The sequence below is a fragment of the Taurulus bubalis genome (assembly GCF_910589615.1).
Source record: "Taurulus bubalis genome assembly, chromosome: 16".
Taxonomy (NCBI): domain Eukaryota; kingdom Metazoa; phylum Chordata; class Actinopteri; order Perciformes; family Cottidae; genus Taurulus; species Taurulus bubalis.
In genome coordinates, this window is record NC_136604.1 from 13785134 (window position 1) to 13804067 (window position 18934).

At 39.5% G+C, this 18934-nt stretch overlaps 1 protein-coding gene across 4 annotated transcripts in view; it reads left to right on the forward strand.

The window, feature by feature from the left end:
* Positions 1 to 18934, forward strand: part of vps50 (VPS50 subunit of EARP/GARPII complex) — a gene marked incomplete at its 5' end in the record, with an annotated part of 91130 nt that overhangs the window by 43686 nt on the left and 28510 nt on the right. For 2 of the 4 annotated variants that reach the window (XM_079232183.1, XM_079232184.1), the window contains 8 exons: positions 5848 to 5939; positions 6124 to 6218; positions 8490 to 8588; positions 10454 to 10544; positions 11905 to 12090; positions 14339 to 14457; positions 15830 to 15936; positions 17037 to 17158. In XM_079232183.1, coding sequence (XP_079088309.1) covers positions 5848 to 5939; positions 6124 to 6218; positions 8490 to 8588; positions 10454 to 10544; positions 11905 to 12090; positions 14339 to 14457; positions 15830 to 15936; positions 17037 to 17158 — 911 coding nt within the window. Of the gene's footprint in view, positions 1 to 5847; positions 5940 to 6123; positions 6219 to 8489; positions 8589 to 10453; positions 10545 to 11904; positions 12091 to 14338; positions 14458 to 15829; positions 15937 to 17036; positions 17203 to 18934 lie in introns of all 4 variants that reach the window. The other 2 variants (XM_079232182.1, XM_079232185.1) reach the window with 2 other exon arrangements.

Below are 18934 nucleotides of genomic sequence, written 5' to 3' on the forward strand. Positions count from 1 at the left end.
TATATATATATATATATATATATATATATATATATGATATATATATATATATGATATATATATATATATATATATATATATATATATATATATATATATATATATATATATATATATATATATGATATATGATATATATATATATGATATATATATATATATATGATATATATATATATATATATATATATATGATATATATATATATATATGATATATATATATATATATATATATATATATATATATATTGTTGGATTTACATTGCGAAATGAATGTGATCCAGCTGTATTGTTTCAAGGATAAATATTTGCACAGGTGATGAAGCATGTGTGATGCATATTTATGGAAATGTTTCATGCGTGACATTGAGTGTGCTCTGTTTTTAATCTAATACAAACAGGACTTTCATGTCTAGCTGTTTCAGTTCATAAAGACACCGTTTACAGATAAAATTATCACTTTTTCCACATTGTGTTTTTTTTAGTATTAGATATCATTCAGATCCCCAAATTCTAGTTTTATCATTTAAGAAAAGAAATGGCAAGTACATCTTTTTGTACATTTTGTAACAATAACAGTATAACCTTTAAAGTATACTGACTCTCCACTGGAAACTCGGTAAAGCTGCACTCAAGTTACGGTCCATTAAGAACAGCAAGACGACTGAACACCACATCTGTCCAAACCCAAAGCTTATGTCTGGATCAACAAGAAAAGTCTGACTTGTGTCTCAGCTTCTATCCTTCCTGCCTTCGTCAGCCAGATGTGAAAACATCAGTCTCGAGAAGCTCAGTTGTCAAGGCAGAACATACTTTGTGGTTTAGCAGTAAGCTCCACAAGAAGTTGAATTTCTTACCAGTGTAAAAAAAAAAAACATACTGGATTTGGTTTATAGCACTTTATTTTCACCTCACCACTGTTTCATTATTTGCCTTGCCAAAGACTTTGTCAGGTATTAGCTGCACATTTAGACCTGTCAAATTAGCTGGTAGTTTCCTACTGTGTATCGAAAGATGGCTCATTTCGCTTTCCCATACTGTACATAATTCATTCTGCGAATGGATGAGGACACAAAGATGTCCTGAATGGTCGGTGACAGTCCTCTACATCCTTCATTAGATATGATGCCCCTCACAGGGTAGAGCACACACACACCACATTCCCTTCCACAAGCTCATCGATCATCTCGCTATTTGATGGCTGTCACCTCTGTGTAAAGGTGTCCCTGACCCTGATGTAGTCCCGGCTTTTACCGTCCTCTTTCAGTTATAATGTTTGTGCAGGGTCCATCAGACTAATGATTTACTGTACAGGCCTTTTGTCTCATTTGTTGAGGAGTATGACCGCTGCAGACAGTGACCTCCGTCTCACACCAGAGGCCGTCAAAGTTTTAACCGGCAGGCCCACTGAAGATCAATCCTCCTCCGTCACACGCACACCTCTCACCTTAATGAGAACACAAAAAGAGCATTTCATTGAATTTAAGCCTTTGGCCACCTGCTATATTGAGCAGGTTAGTGTAATGTTTCAGTAATTAATTTTGCCACTTAAGGAAAGGTTATTTCAGGAAGGAATATGAGCCAGGGTCGAACTCAGAGCTGACAGAATAGATTTACACGTGTGTGTGTGTGTGTGTGTGTGTGTGTGTGTGTGTGTGTGTGTGTGTGTGTGTGTGTGTGTGTGTGTGTGTGTGTGTGTGTGTGTGTGTGTGTGAGAGAGCACTTTAGGTGTGTGAAAGGAAAGTTTGTTCATCTGTTACATGTTCATACAGAGCATGGCTATAGACCATGTAGGTTAATATTGAAATGTATGGCGGCTGTCTGCTCTGCTATGATAAAGAAAAGGATCAGTTTTCCGCTGTCGGGGTGAGAGTTGGCCTTCGCGCCTCATTAATGCTCAGTAGTAGCATATAAAGTAAACGAGAGAGCATGCTATGTGAATTAGGTTATGGTTTACTGACCTCTACCAGTACACATTGCAATTTATTTTTTGACACCCCTATTTCATCTTGATTTTGTATTCATGTATACCTCCGTTTCGCTGTGGCAACCTGACTTGGCACCCATCTAATGTAATTTTTGTTTTCAATATTTACAACCTGCTTATATCAGTAATTTAATTTATTTGCAAGCCCTTCAAAGGCATCTCCTCGAAATGACTCAGTTCTGAAGTTAAAACATTGTAACATTGTACCCCTTTCAACACATTAAGGTGTGCAAGTGAATTTAAAAAAAGCATTTGTAATGCTCAAACTGCACCAAATCAGCACTAAATAAATAAAAAGTGTGATGGAATATAATCCCTTGAAATTAAGTTTGTTTACCATGATGCAGTACTACAGGCCAATGCTTTCCAACTGTGCGGTTCTTTATAGAATTCAGTTTCGTCTGCTTTAGCATTTAATACCTATTTAAGACTTTTGCCTATGTGTCGGCACATGTGTGCCTACACTTCACACTTCGATGCGACCTGCCGGATCGGATAGTAATGGACATATTTCGCATCCAACATCCAGTGCTCTCAACAAATGTTTTCGCTCTCACACACTCCCACTCCCACTCATTAAATGAAACCCAGAGATGTCAAGTTGCCGTATCACGATTTTCCCAAGTCCTTTGGGCTTTCGACTTTTAATGAATTATGCAATTGTTAAAACCCGTTCTGTCCTCATTTTTATTTATTTAAAACAAAATTTAAGGACAGTGTTTGAAAGCCCTCAGTTTAAGACTCTGAAATTACAAGACATGTTTGATTAAACCTTCCCACATTGTAATTGTTACAAATCATGACTTGTAATGGCTATAACATGACAGTATTGGCTGTGGAGGTAGTGCTATATAAAAAGGATGAAAATGGATTCAAAATGCACCATGAGCAGACTCCCAGGGCAGGTCAGAATCTGAGATGAACAGGAATGCCATTTATTTCATATAACTACGTATACCAGGGAAAACCATGATGTGTCACATCCATTTCTGAATGTGATGATTGCAATCAGCCATCGGAAGAAAAAGATAAATGTCTCTGTAGCTCGGGGGAGACACAGACATCAGCCGGAATCTATATTTGATCTCCTATTGTGAAAGAGCTATCTCCTTAAAACAACTGTTATGACAAAGTGGTCTTCAAACTGTTGGACTCTGAAACAAGCATGTAAGCATATACACAGCTTTTAAGATTCTTAAGATAGTTTTGAAAAAGGTGCAAATTGATGAGATAAATGATTGAGTGTTAGAAGATGATACGTACAATGAAGATTGCTGAAGTCATAGAGTAAATTATAAAAGATAACTTCTTAAACAAGTTGTATATGAAACGGGATTTATTCTTTGATTGACATATTTTTTTCCCCTTGTTTTAATAGAAAATATTGTTAAGATGGACAATTTTTGCAGTGGACAATCTGAGGCATGGACTTACCCGTTAATGATGTATTTTAAGGAAAGCCCATTGTGCCAAGCTATTGCAATACAAGACATGAATCTCTCTCTTGAGGATTCCTCTGCTCTTTGGTGTATTGAGGCTTCTGTCAGAATCTATAATAAGGGCGGGCACATCCTCTCTGTTGCTAATTGTATGATCAGCGACTAGGGATGTTAATGATTCATTGATGATTCATGGCGAAGAGTTCTCAACCCAGGGCGAATGTGTGTCATACAAAAAAAACATTTTCAATTCAACACTGTCGTGCTGGTGTCCTGGCCTACACGTCATATTCTACAGACTAATGAAAATGGTCGGAGATTCGGATGTGTTGTGCTGCTAGTGGCCATGTAGACGTGAGCTGCTAGCCTCAAGCAGAGTAGAGGAGCGGGCTTTAGAGGTCTGGGAAACTTGTAGTTTTCAACCCCTTTCAAAGACTTCTACCTCCCTCGGGAGCCACAAAAGGCATTACACAGCTTTATTTTTTTTAAATGTATATATGCATATACTGTAGATCTCCCCCAATACCGACTTTGATGTGTAGAATAGGTGGAGTTCTCCTTTTTAAGAATGCGATTGAAAACGCATAAATTGATTGATGTACAAACTTGGCAACCACTACACTGGCTCCATCAGTTCCTTATGGTATACCGTGGATATCATTTGTTTATCATGTCTTGAACATCATGGTAACAGATGCTGTTTTGTCAGCGTTATCGGCTAATACATAGATGTCAATGTATAATCCGAGCATTACTGTTACATATATTTGTCACACCTGAACAACCTGCCTGTTAATTTTTAAACACCCCATGTTGGCGAATGTAGCTCTTCTCTTTTTTTTCTCTATCAGTATAAAGTAATACCTTCACAGACTTTGAGGTTTCTGAGGAGCTTTGAATAATCCAGGCTCGCTGATCCCCACTTCTGTCTTTTGGTTTAGTTTTTTCATCCTTTTTAACCTCTTGAGATCCTTTTTGATCGTGTTTTTTTTCTTTTTCTTTTAACTTACGACATCCAGGTTTATATGCTTTCTTCAACTCTTGCTGCCCTTTCTCTTTCTCTCCGTTATTATATTTATATAATTAGATATACACAGTGTATAGGTGTAATCACATTTATGTTTGTACTTCTTTGCAATGTTGCCCTAAAAATGTACGCCTGTGACTTTATTTTTTTTTATAAAAACAGGCAAAATGCTAAGGGATATTTTTCGTCTTGCTCAGAAGACAAACACCTCACCAAGCAGGTTCCCTGTACAGTTACTCTGTTTTGACAACAGCTCGGAGATTTTTGAGTCAAGCTGATTTCAATTATGTGTTTGTATGTTTAAGGCTTTCGGTCTTTGAACCATCTCGCTGGTTCAGAGTAAGAAAAACTCGACCAATGATTCATGCCTGTCTCTCTGGTTTTCTTTGACTAATGTGTGTGTGTGCGTGTGCGTGTGTGTGTGCGCGTGCGTGTGCTCAAACATAACGAGATCCACACGTATTTAGGCGGTGACACTTTTATATTTTCTTCTGTGCTCTTAAACTGCTCTTAAATTCTTTCCTCTTGGATGTTTTCTAATCAAAAATCTGTTCTCCTCCCTGTGATTGGAGCACTGTGTGGATTGTTTTGTTTGCCTGTATATACACTCTTGTCACGTACTTTAAGAGAATGCTTTTAACCAAATAGAAAAAGATCTTTGATAACGGATGCGGCAGCAAATTTGGTTCTTGTCTGAAGGCTCGAGGAATGTCTTACAGATCCTACTGAACCCTCGTTTCTCTCCTGCTTAGAAACTGTTGTCAATATGCTGTTGTGAGAGAGAGGCAGGATGGAGATGAGAAAAAAAAACCTGCACACACCAACAAAAGAGAGGACAGCAAGCTGATGGAGGAGGAACCAGGCTCACTGTAGACGTTGGTTTAATGTTCTGGCTGCCTGTCCTCAGCACCTTTTTATTGAAGTGTCATCCAGTATTGTCATATTCTCAGCCTTTGCGCTCTTCAGGGACTCTGTGACCTACGCTCCTGTCAAATGCTTGCCAACATCCACTTCTGGAAAAGAAAGTCTCAGAGTTAAACTTCAAGCTAAACATTTCAGATCCGCAGCTCAACTACGTCATATTTCCCCTGTATTATACTTTTAGAATACACCTGAGGAATCATATTTTATCATTATTAAAGGGATGTTTTTCATTTGCTTCATCATCAACGATAAGAATAGTCTTTTGCGACTTTTGTTCGGATTCTGATCCACTCTGCTCGTGCATCATTGTGCAGATGTCCATTGAAATGAGTAAATTAAATTATTCGAGTCTCGCTCAAATGACACTGTCGAAAAATAGATAAATGCAATGGATGAGGGGAAATTGAATTTTCTCATTCTCGTTATCAGTTTTGAGTCGGCCTGTGGTCTTTGTTTGAACACCTCTAGATGGCGCCGCGGCAGCAGAGTCCGATGAGTCGGTGGTGGACCGCAGCTACGTGAAGAAGAAGCTGGAGCATGGACTGACACGGATTTGGCAGGTTGGAACGAATAGTGCATTCTCTCTCTTTAAGCTTGACTCCTAGTGTTTTTCTCCACATAGTCGTTCCACAGGCTGCCATGTCTCTTCCACCCCCTACGCTCCTAGCTTTTCTTTTCTGTTCATTATTCCTTTCTTTTCTCTGATTTCCGTTCAAACCACGTGCCTCTCATTTCTCTCCTCAGGATGTACAGTTGAAAGTGAAGGCCTACATCTTGGGGACTGACATGTCTAACTTCAAGTACGATGATTTCATTGTGGTACTTGATGTCATCAGCAGGTACGCAGTCAGCTCACCCTTGTTTCAACTAATTGGGCTTCATTATCTTGCCGTTGCTATACCCCTCTCTGTCTTGTCTTTTTTGTCACTTCCTCACTTACTGAATGAGATCATGCGAACACACACTCGCACACAAAAGCCTTTGTTCAATAAGAAAATAATCATTGACATAAAAACTGAAATTATAATGACGGTAAGTCTAAAACCATGTAAACACCACACTTTGATTATACTAACTATGGTTATGATAATGTGATACTCCAGGGTATTTTGCACCTTTATGGACAACAAAAAGGAAGTGTACACACCTTCATCTCTGTGGTCAACCTGCGCGCTGCTCAGCCTGTTGCTGTATGTGGGAGTGAAGCCTGTACTTGGCTTGAACAAGTTTGTGGGTGGAGGGACGAGACATGCTTATAAGCAGAATCCAGGAAATTATTGTTAATGCTTTCAAGTCCATTACAAATGATGTGTGTTTATCTGTGACATCATATTAAATTGCTTTGTAAATTTGAGAGCCTGTGACCCAAATCAAAGCTCATTTACATTTAGTGTTTGTTGATCTATTGAAGCCACTGTTTGCGTGACAGTTGTTGTCTGTCTACACACTCTAGATGGGATAATCTGAAACAGCTGTTTGCCTATTCAGCTCCCTTTTTATTATTTATTTTTGATCGCTTACTTTAGATTCAGATTCAGACACTTGTATGGTCTTTTTTTCTTCAAGACCACTGCAAAGAAAAACAAAAATGGTCTGTCCCTTGACTGGCAGGTTATAGTTGCCAGAGCAAGTCTGTTTACATCATGTCTGGGTGCCCCCGCTGGCTCAGCTGTCAGTCAAACACACAAACACAGTAGTCTGGTCTTCCTCCTTAGGCGTTCAGGCTAATGGGCTGTGTTTGAGCCTATTAGTTTTTGACTGCGAACAAAACCACACAAATGTTAAAGATTGTTTATGAAGAAGCACATGCTATAAAGATACAGAGAGAAATGTATATATTTTGTGCAATACACCCTTAAAATTACTACTTTATTTATATATATATATATATATATATATATATATATATATATATATATATAAAATACATATATATATATATATATTTATTTATATATATATATATATATATATATATATATATATATATATAAAATACATATATATATATATTTATTTATATATATATATATATATATATATATATATAAAATACATATATATATATATTTATTTGTATATATATATATATATATATATATATATATATATATATATATATATATATATATATATATATATATAAATAAAGTAGTCATTTTAAGGGTTATATAGGTTATAAGGTTTATATCTCAAAATCAGTTAATCAAATCATAACCTTCACCCTGGGGCTGGGTGGTATGGCCAAAAATTCATATCACGGTATTTTGTAAGATTCTAGCGGTTTCACGGTATTTTTTTCCCAAATAAACACATTAATTTATTGATGCCGAAAAGGACCGCCACCGCCATCGTTATTCACCACTCGATCGCAACTGGCCAGCAGCTGTTTTGATTGGTACATAGGGAGCTAAACTGGAGGGATTTAGGACCCCGGGGAATCCCTTGATACTAGTGGCGCATGCGCGGCCGTAACAACTATTCTCATTCTTCAGCCGGCAGCAACATTTAATGTTTACAGTCACAGATACGTGTACAGCGGTCTGAGCTACTTACGTCTCACGGATAGAAGTTGACTCAGGGTGTGCAAGATATGACATCGCCAAAAGGCATTATGGGTAAAGCCGGCCCATTTTGCTGCACAGGAAAAGACTTCTTCCTGCACAAAAAAGTCTTCCTGTGTGGGCGGTGTCATTTACCCAGCATGCCTTTTGGCGATGTCATTTGAACACCATAAGTCAAATAAGTTAACATGAGACATAAGTAGCTTGGTCCGCTGCTCCTTCAGCTTCAAGCTGTGAACATTAAATGTTGTTGCCTGCCAAACAGCAGCAACTGGTATGACGGTATATGAAAAATTCATACCATACTGAAATCGGTTCAACCGGTATATCGCACAGCCCTACTTCACCTTAACTTGTGGTGGTTGTATCAGTGCAGGCATGTGCATCAATAGAGTCGACTATATATTCTCCTTACACCCACTACATGCGCCATCAGATGACAAATCCCTTTGTCTTATCTCTTCCCGTTCTTCTGTACCTTCTCTCTTTGTCCTTCATTGCTGTCGGTCATTATGTATTTTCTCATCCTTTAACCTTCTCTTTCAGGCTGATGCAGGTGGGTGAGGAGTTCTGTGGCAGCAAGTCAGAGGTCCTGCAGGAGTCTATCAAACGCCAGAGTGTCAACTACTTTAAAAACTATCACAGGTAAGATGTCTTTGTTGCATTGGATCATTACCTGGATTGTGTGAAAATTGGCGATCTTCCGTTCTTGCATGGATTTGACATGCAGTCCCTCTCTATGTTTGAGAGAAAGCCGTGGGGACGATGGTAGACAGCAGGTTGCTTGGCAGAAACTTTGACATACAATCACAACCGTGCGAGCGCAACCCTCTTTGGAGTAGATGTTTAGTTACACGGTAACACTCACTGAGCTGGAAGCACATTTAACTCTTGATTATGTAACCCCCTGCCAACCACATGAATATGTATTGCTTTCAAGCAGACAGCGACAGACATCATCAGATTTGATTTGCATTGATCAGTGTTGTGATTAGCCATCAATAATCTGTAAGGATTACAGGTACTTGAACCCCAAAGCACAAGTTCTTTACTAGTGTTCAGGCAGGGTGAAAAACCAGGAGGTCAGTCAAAAAGGCGAACAAATCCAAAAAGGGGCAGGCAAAAGTCCAAGGTCGAATAGACAGGCAAATGGGGTCGGAACAGGCTGATCAGGAATAATATCAGGGTACACTGGAGCGCTTGGCAATAACACACAAGACAATCTGGCAGAGGACAAGTGCAAGTTAGGGACTAATGAGGGAATCGGCTGCAGGTGAAGGGAATGAGAGCTGATCTGGTGGGAATGAAAGGATCTGGAATTACATAGTTTATTAGGCAGGCAGGCAGGATGAAAATAACTAATAAGAAGGAGAATTCGTGACAGAATCATTGAAAAATATTCTTGACTATCTGGATGCTAATAAGCTAAATTCCTTTGACACAAATCGTCAAAGGAGGGAAACACAGAGGCACGATGGGATACAGAGGTGAAAAATGCACGGAGAGAAGAAGAAGAAGAACACCAGACATCATTATGATGGCATATTATCAACCCCTCCAATGTGTCCATCAGCACACATACTCGCACTTGTGGCCAGCAGGCTGCCAGCAGGCTGCCAGCAGACATCATCTTTACATTAGGTTTGATTCATTTTCCAGCCGGGTGTCATTCCCAAAGAGATTACCCATGAGTGAACTTTGACTGGCTGATGCCTGTATTCATCTGCCAGCTGCCTGCAGTAACACACTCAGTCATCGGGGTGGATGTATTGTTGGCCTGCGGGTGCAGAGGACAGAATGACATTGTCAGGGTTCAGACATGATAAATATCTAAGAGCTGTGCCATTGGTAATTTCTGCTTTTATTTTCCCAACTCATTTTCTCTGATTGATTGAAATGTTCTCAAAGTTTTTATATCCTTTTAATTCTCATTGCATTCCATTAGAGGAATATAACTGCAGGATAAGATGCCAGCATGTGCTAAATGGACTGACTCCCTTCTCTATTTTTGTGCCACAAGGCTTCCCTGTCTCACGCAACCATTCCTTTTTCTTTCACTTCTCACACTTCAAACACATTTAAGAGAAATAACACAGACCACTGCAGTGTGTGAAGTCAACACTGCTCTGACATTTCACACTGCAAGACTTGATATTGACCTACCATCAGGGTGACTTTCTTAAGCTTTGATGACAGTTAACATGGAAACATGACACACACACACACACACACACACACACACACACACACACACACACACACACACACACACACACACACACACACACACACACACACACACACACACACACCTTCCTTTTCACTGTACATTAGTGACCTTTGCAGGCTTTTTGATGTCAGCACACTTAATCTGGACTCTTTGATCCTATGTAAACAGACCTGAACACGCTGTTGGTCACTGATGGACACATGTTGACTTCTTCTTTCCAATTACTGCTTCTTGTCTTAATCTATCTTTGCACCTTTTTCTTTTTCTCTCATCCCTTTAGGGCACGACTGGAAGAGCTGAGGATGTTTCTGGAAAATGAGACATGGGAACTTTGCCCAGTGAAGTCTAACTTTAACATCGCCCAGCTCCATGTGAGTAAGAATCACATCACTGTGGAGAGACAGTGAAGCACGGTAGCATTAATTTATCTTACATTGTCACTCATCACACAGACCCCCTGCTTTAAAATCTGCATAATGATGTGAAACACAGGCGATCGTACTCAAGGATTTCTGTGTGTATGTGTGTGCAAGTGTCAGCCTCTCATAGTAGGAGTAAAGTTCACTGCACGTTATATACCACATATAAAGATAAAATGACTTAGTGTTGGAAAAAAGAATTCCCTACACTTGTCAGCATGGGTTATAAAATAAACCCTTGAACGTCAGAGCCTAATGTAGATCACGTATCGATATCCAGGATCTCATGGATATATTCTATAACCGACTCACAGAAAAGATCATTGGGCTTACAGCATGTTCAGGTCACTTCACCTAGAAGCAGAAATGACAAATGGAAAGAAAGAGACGTCCAAAAGATAAATGGAGATACTTCAAATTAATCTTTTTCAATTTCCTACATCTTGTTTTCCCCTTCATGTCTGTCTTGCTTGGGCACATTTTGCAGCAAACACACATGCCAAAGAATCCCTATTATAAAACCAATGCCGTGAGAATATTGTGTGTGTACATTACTGTATGGCTAACAGGCACTGCTCATTAACTCTTTAATTCCTGTTGGGGTTAGTAATAGTATACTTCAACCGACTGTGAGTACTATGAAAAGATACATTAAAATGATTACGTAATACATGTATTATTTTTTTAAAGAGAATGGCATGTAGTAAAAATAATACAGAGATGATATCTTTTTTTATATTCTTCATATTTGATTGATTATGCTCTTAATTGGTACAAGCGTACCCAAGTGGTGGTTGTTGAGTGAGTTCTCAGAGAATGCCGCTGTTCTTATATATTATGTTACAAACCATTTTTGACTTGACACAAGATCCATTTGGAATTATTTATGTTCTTAAACTTAGAGTATTTCCCAATTATTACATTTTACAATAAGTTTTGCTACATATCAACATTATAAACCATCTACATCCTCAGGAGAGCTCACTGTTGAAGGTCAATGACTTTAAAAGGGAACAAACGTGCAAGAACAAGCGCGTTGCCCTGCAAGCAGAAAGCTTTGTTTTGTCTTTTGACCACGATATTTCATACCTGTGAAACCTGACGTGATCTGTTTTTCATAGATGACGACAGTGTATTTTCTGTATTCCACTGTTTCCTGCTAATTTATGATTTGCAAAAGCAGCAATTGATGATTAGCTAAATATTATACTGTAAACCTTTTGTATGATAATAGGATTAATACAGGGAACATTCTGACATGCTACCAAACATCAACCTAAATCCATTTCTTGTGCCATCTTCTCCAATCCAGGAGTTTAAGTTCATGGGCCAGTGTCGTTCTCCATCCATTTCCCCGAGCAGACATGCCGGGTCCTCGACCAGCCCGGCTCAGGGGGAGCTTTCTCTATTTGAGCAGTATCTTCAGGAGGGAAACCCTTTTGAGATGCATGCTGAACAAAAAGAAGAGGAGACAGAGGATGTGCTGGCATCTAACGGGGTAAGGGGAAACTGCAAAACATATACTTTGAATTGGTGCCTGCTAAATGGTTTTTAATTAGTTGTATTAGTGTGAAATGCACGTTGCCCAGCCAGTCAAAAGGCTGGAAAAGCATAGTTGTGCTAGTTTATTGTTGTCCATTGTATACATTGTATTGTCTTTCCTGAGCATAACAGAGCATAACTGATGATTCAGTCAAGTTGTTCCTTGCCGCCAGTCAGTTACATCCACTTACTGTACATAAGTGTGTCTCATTAACACGGCTACCTGTTGAGGGGCATAACCAAACAAGTTAATGAAGCTCCATGTTGATTAATTGGTACATAATCATTGTCGGTCATTAAGCTGTTTATAGCAGCTATCGAGTTGTCATCACCAGAGCCATAACAAACTTGTATTAATGGTGTAGGTGGTGCTTTATCTTTAAAATAAAAATGTTTCATTGCTAAGTATGGTGCGGTTCTTCTTTGCTGGTAGTAAATGTTGTCCGGTAAAACTACCAGGCCTGCCACTTCAGTGCCAAACATAATTGACAGAGAAGAGAAGTTGTGATTCCTTTTCTTCGACAGCCTGTTTCACTGTTTATCGATCAGTGGGCTTTCTGCAACTGCATCTTCAAACCCGGAGGAGCAGCCAAGCTTCATTTGGGAAGAGGGTGTGAGCTTCTTGTCTTGTCCAACAACTGAAAGCAAGCTCTTCTGCTTGCCTCACAAATCTTAATCTGAAAACATAACGGACATTGAATGTGCCATTATATTGAACAACCAAGCAGTGGCTACTATTGTGCGGTGAAAAAATTAACACCCTGACTCAAATATCGGTCGTGGGCCAGTCTTTTCAATTAAATTTGATGTTTAAAAACTATATACATTACACACTGGAATTTTAATTCATCTTTACATTTTGACCAATTGTTGCTGTGTTAAAAAAGGTTTACACTTGAATTGCAATCTACCGCTACTGTTAATTTAGAATTAAGTTGTTGGTGCACGATTGATTATTGCTCTGATAAAAAAACAATTCAATAAATATGTATTTATTTATTGCATTTTGTTTTACAGAGTTAGGAAAGCAATATTTAGATCAAGCCTGATGGTGCCTTACACATACAAGATTGATCCCAGTCACTTCTACACACAGTGAGGGATACAGATTATTAATTAAACACTGATACCGGATCAGTACTTAAAAAAGTTGCATTTCGGTGCATTCCTCGTACGTGAATTTGCAAGGTACTGTCAGCAGCTACGCTCTTGTTCCTTGAGGAAAGTTTCTAGTCTTTGCTATCACACAGAGCGGCATTGCCTCTCTGTAACTGGCCAATCCTTATTGAAGCGTACTATAAATTGCTTCAGTAGGCATTGGTGGGCAACTGGAGCTCAAACACTCGGTGCATTACTGCTGACACTTCTCAGCTGATGTGACACCACAAGACAGTGAGAATTTTTTTTAATAACGTCTGTCAAGGCTTCGATTGGGTTCACCCAGATATCTAATGCATGAATTCAATGATCCAGCGAATATTAGGATGTTATACATATGTGCTCCTCCTATGACTAGTATAGAGTCAAAAATCTGTCAGTGGTTCCTTCAAGGCTTATTTGTTGAATAAATCAGGATTGCTCTTCAAGAATGGGGAGAATTCTACTGGTGCCCTGACACCCACTTGTTTTTATATATATATATTGATATATTTTCCTAACATGCTCAACATCAAAAGCAATATTGCGCTATCTAACATGTCGCTCTTACAGCAGCCCAAGCTTGGCTCACTCTTAAGCTCATAATCCTTTCTATATGGCTGCTGTGATTCTTCAGCGTGCAGTAAAGGACCAAGACAGTGTTGTCTTATTTCAGGGGAGCTTTAGCTAGATTCTCCTTTGGGAGGTGAATTCATTTTCTGCCTTTCCTTCTCAAGCCTGTCGTTTCATGGTTATGCACCCATTAGGGCTAAAAGACGGGCGATGTTACACTATTTTTAATAATTGAATTACCGCTCTTTAATACCCTTTTTGTTTTACAGCGTTGTTTTCTTTTGTAATTGATGACACGATTTTCCCCATGGCATAACTTCCTCTTCCTTTCACAACTGGTGATGTGTCAGCAAATTTGAACAGCATGTTATAACTGTGTTTGTCTTGTTTTTATTCCCTCAACTCAGTTCATCTTTACTGCATTTATTCTTTGCACTGGCCCTCTGACCATTTTCCATTGACCTACATCTGATCTTTCTCTTCCCCAATTCAAGTACGAGTCAGACGAACTGGAGAAGAGTGTGTATCAAGATTACGACAGTGACAGTGATGTCCCTGAGGAGCTCAAGCAGGACTTTGTTGACGAGCAGACGGGTGATGCCCCCCTCAAGAGGTCAGTTCCAAGTCAAATGGTTTTACGGCGCTCCAAAGTCGCACAGCTCAGGTTCTGCCATGTGAAGTTATGGTGGTAAACCCAGGTGTCCATCAGATCTACTCCTGGCTATTTTAAACTTATGAAAGTAAGTGAATGTACACAAAATAGGATTAATGTTAATCACTGATAAAAAGAAAATAATTTGATGAACTTTTTCAACAAGGTTCTTAAAGGATGGGAAGTCATGCATTATGCCACTTTTCATGCATTTAGCAATGGTAATTTCCGCTCCCCTCTGTCTAACCCTGCTAAGTAGGCAGAAAGTTTGAATAATGCTTTTTGTCTACCCATGAAAAATTCTCTTTCTTCCCACCTCCGCCTACGTGATTGGTGACTATTGAAAGATGAATCGCTATTCAACAAAAGCAGAGGCAATCGTGCTTCTCTGCACCTTCTGTAAAATCATTCATTTTCATTTAAATTAGATATTTGAATGCAACGTTTTGTTTTTTGTTAATTTTATCGTCAGGATGCGTTGAATTTTAAGGGTGATATAATTAATGCAAACAATTACCATCTTAACAAGTTATTGCTGTAATTATTCATGTCTTCTTCGCTTTTGATGCAGCATGATTGAGTTTTTGTATTTTATAACCCTCCTTGTTCAGTTTCTGTTTTTGTCTGCATGTGTATGCGATGGACTGACATTTTAAGAACCTGTGTACATACGTGTGTTGGTGCATATCTGAGAGCTGGCATCACATTTTACATCCAATTTGCAGAGGAAACAAGAATACAAATTGCCATCACTTATTCAGTAGCTCCTCATTACAGAAGCACTGTTACAATAATAATTTCCTGTCATGCAATTTACAATGGTGTCTTAATGTTTGTGCTCAGTTTTCAGTCTTGTTATTTCTCACATCTGAGAGGCCTGATATCTTTGCTTAAGCTCTCACGACATTCAATTTCCTGATCCTTATGTGTATTAACCTGACGTTAGCCTATAGTCACTAACATGCTAATTTACCATTCCTATAAGCAGGAGTCCCTGAAGGTTAATTATTGAATAGGTTGCATGGTCACATCCGGAAATGAGAAGGCCTGTGTAATGATTGCTGGCTGATATGGCTCGATGAACAGTGTCAGGGGTCTGGTGCTCCAGGATCACCAGTTCAGAAACTTCTTCATCGGGGTCCCTCGGTGTATCCTGCATTGTGTAATGGGTTCTGATTGGTCAATTAGAAGACTTTGACCGGAACTACGTTTTTTTTTAACCTGGGCGATCATTACTGAGGATTAGCGATGTTAACATATATTACTGAGTCTCTCCTCTTCTCATGACTCTGTCCTAATTTCTCGCCCACCCCCACATCCTGTGCGTCATCAGTGCGTCCCGAGAGACCATAAGAAGCAAGAAAAAGTCAGACTACAACCTTAATAAGACCAACGCACCGATTCTCACCAACACCACCCTCAACGTCATCCGGCTAGTCGGTGAGTTCTCAGCACACGTACACGTCTAAAACCCAGCCTGCTACTTAGTGCTCCTCGAGAGGCGTCCTCTCTAACCTGCAATAAAGCCAGCAGATCTTTGATATCAGTACACTCTGCTGCTATCTGTGTGACTGAGCTGCACTAATAATTATTAGCCTTCAACCTGAGCTCTGACCTTTTGTATCCAAAGAGGTACTTATGCGTCTTTGTGACGTGGCTTTGAAGACGTCTGAGCCCTTCTATGGGAAAGCGTGTTTCTTGGTGACATGACCTTCATCATGTGATTTTCTTGTCGCAAAAAGGAATTGAAAGTGGCAGTTATCTTTTCTAAGTTTTCTGCCATATTAATTCATTTAATAATTCAGGATGATACAGATGTACTGTTATTCCAACAGAACCCGGTCCTGCTGCCAGTTTCCGTCTTCGGTTCATACTTCAAAACCTTCCCGGACACACTCTCCGTAACCAAATAGAATATGTGTTTTCTTTTGTCTGTTCTTTAGAAAATTGCTAATATTGATTTAGAGCTGTGTGGCAAAACTGAGTGAAAAGTTTGATTCCAAGCGATCACTTCTAATTCAGTCTGTGCAGCTCTTTGATGAAGTTATATTGCTCCCTGAGTTCTTGGTGCAGATTTCAAGAGAAAGGGTGTGAAAAATGAGAGCGTGAGAGAAATAGTGCTGCCTCAGTGGCAATGCCAGCTAGATTGAGTTTATTTCCCCCCCATTCATCAGTTCTGAGTCACTGGTAACCCTGTTACACCCCTGTACCGCTGTACTCATTGCTTTTATTACCTTTCTGCTAAACTGAATCCTTGCCCTTGAGTGTATGCAAATGCAATGTGTTCCTGCTGAAGTTCTTCCCTAAAGGATGTGGCTCCACCATGATTAACTTCCTGTAGTTTAAGTCTTTTAATCTCCTACAAGATGTACTTTAAGCATTTCATTTATAATATACTGATACTGGGTTCAGAAACATCAACTCTTCTGCCTGAAATTCAACCCAATGTGTGAGTCCACTGTGATGCACCCTGGTATGTAACCTGGTATGTTGCCCAACAAACTCCTGGTATCTGTTTATTAACTGGCATCTCCCAACAGGGAAATACATGCAGATGATGAACATTCTGAAGCCGATCGCCTTCGATGTCATCCACTGTGTGTCACAGCTCTTCGACTACTATCTGTACGCTGTATACACGTTCTTTGGACGCAATGACATGGTACAGTATTTTTTAATCACCATGCTTCTGTTTGAAAGCACACTGTATATTTATGTTGAGTTAGTAAAGCAACACATTGTATGTTTTGGAGTAATTCCACACTATCCACACTCTATCACAGCCGGTGTCACAACTGGGGAGTGAGTCAGGTGCGGCCTGGTGTACTCAAAACCACACTCAGCTGTGATGTATCGTAGTATTATAGTGCCATGGTGCATTGCTGCTTCACAGGATGTGTGGGGGGGGAAAGCATGTCGCTTCTAGTTGGCAAGTGCAATCAGGATTATTAGACTGGGTAAAGTTACCCTTCCAAGAAGAGTCGCAGTAACTGTCAATTTTTACTTATGTCTCCACTCTCACTAGTCAGCTCATGTTGCATTATTTGACGTGCATCAGTGGACTTCTATAAAACATAGCGGCACACTCATTGTACAGTCCTATATCCTGATGAGTGTACAAGCGCTGTGTGATCGTAAACGTTTGAGGTGCTTTGGTGGCCGAGAGGGTTCAGGAGCCAACGTTGAAACACAACATCCCGGATTTGTGTTCAACTTGTCATTCCGTATTTCTCTCTTCCCCCTCATTTCCTGCCATCTTTCTTTTCTTTTCTTTTTATATAAAGGCATGAAAAGGTCCACAAAAACAATAGGAACAGGAGTTGTGTTGTATGTCTTCTCTAAATGAGCTACAACAAATACAGAAATGGGAGTTTTCGGGTTACCTCAAGTATAGGGATCTTTTTTCCCTATTGCAAAGCCTGCAGCTACAAAATATTGCCTGTGCTACATAAGTTATACAGTGCTTTAAGAAAATTGCCTTAATTTATTTCTAAGACTAGAATTTTGAATTCTCATGTTTATTAGATTAATATTCGTACATAATCTCCGTCTTTTCGCATTACTCTCTGTCTCAGTACAAATTTAAGTTGAACGATAGGTTACAGTCTGCGAGCCTACTTTGCCTCGCTCCATGGAGAGACTATCATGTCATTTATAGTGCCTCACAAAGAAAGAAAACCGCATTTGTGTCAGTATCACCCTCGGGGGAAGGGATAATGATAGCAACAAAATGACTTCTGTCCCATCGAGGTGGAAAAGATAAAGAGGGTGAACGCTCCGCGGGGGCCGCTCCACTGCACATTATTGACCCGTGTGTGTGTGTGTGTGTGTGTGTGTGTGTGTGTGTGTGTGTGTGTGTGTGTGTGTCATGGGAAGATGAGGGAAGGTGACACACTGGTTGTGAATTGACAACTTGTCAGGCGCTTGGGAGTTCTTAATCTGACCACTAACCGTTAATGTACAGTGTATGAGTGTGTTTCTATCACATTCTCTCTGTCGCCAGGCTTTCATGTACTCTACTATTTCTATGTGTTACTGTCTACTTCATCTTAAATTATCTTCACACATGGATTGTAAGTCATTTCTTCTGACTTCCCCACCTTCTTTTTTTTCATTTGTTGTGCCACAGTGTCCCTGATCTTACATGCTCGGCTCCTTATATATAGCATCGTTCGTCTTCTGTTTTTTTCTTCGCACTGCTTCCCTTCCACTCTTTATCTCTCTGCCTGCATCTCTGTGAAACTCTGACTCTTTATCCCGTCTACCCCTCGTCCTCATTAAATGTGATATCATGAACTGGCCCATTTCAATAATAGTCTTACTCAAAGAGGCACCTACAGTAAAATACTAATGCCCCCATGAATCTTTAAAAAGATTATGGAAAATTGCTATGCACATATGCTGGTATTTTGACCTAGGCTTTGCTCTCGTTACACTG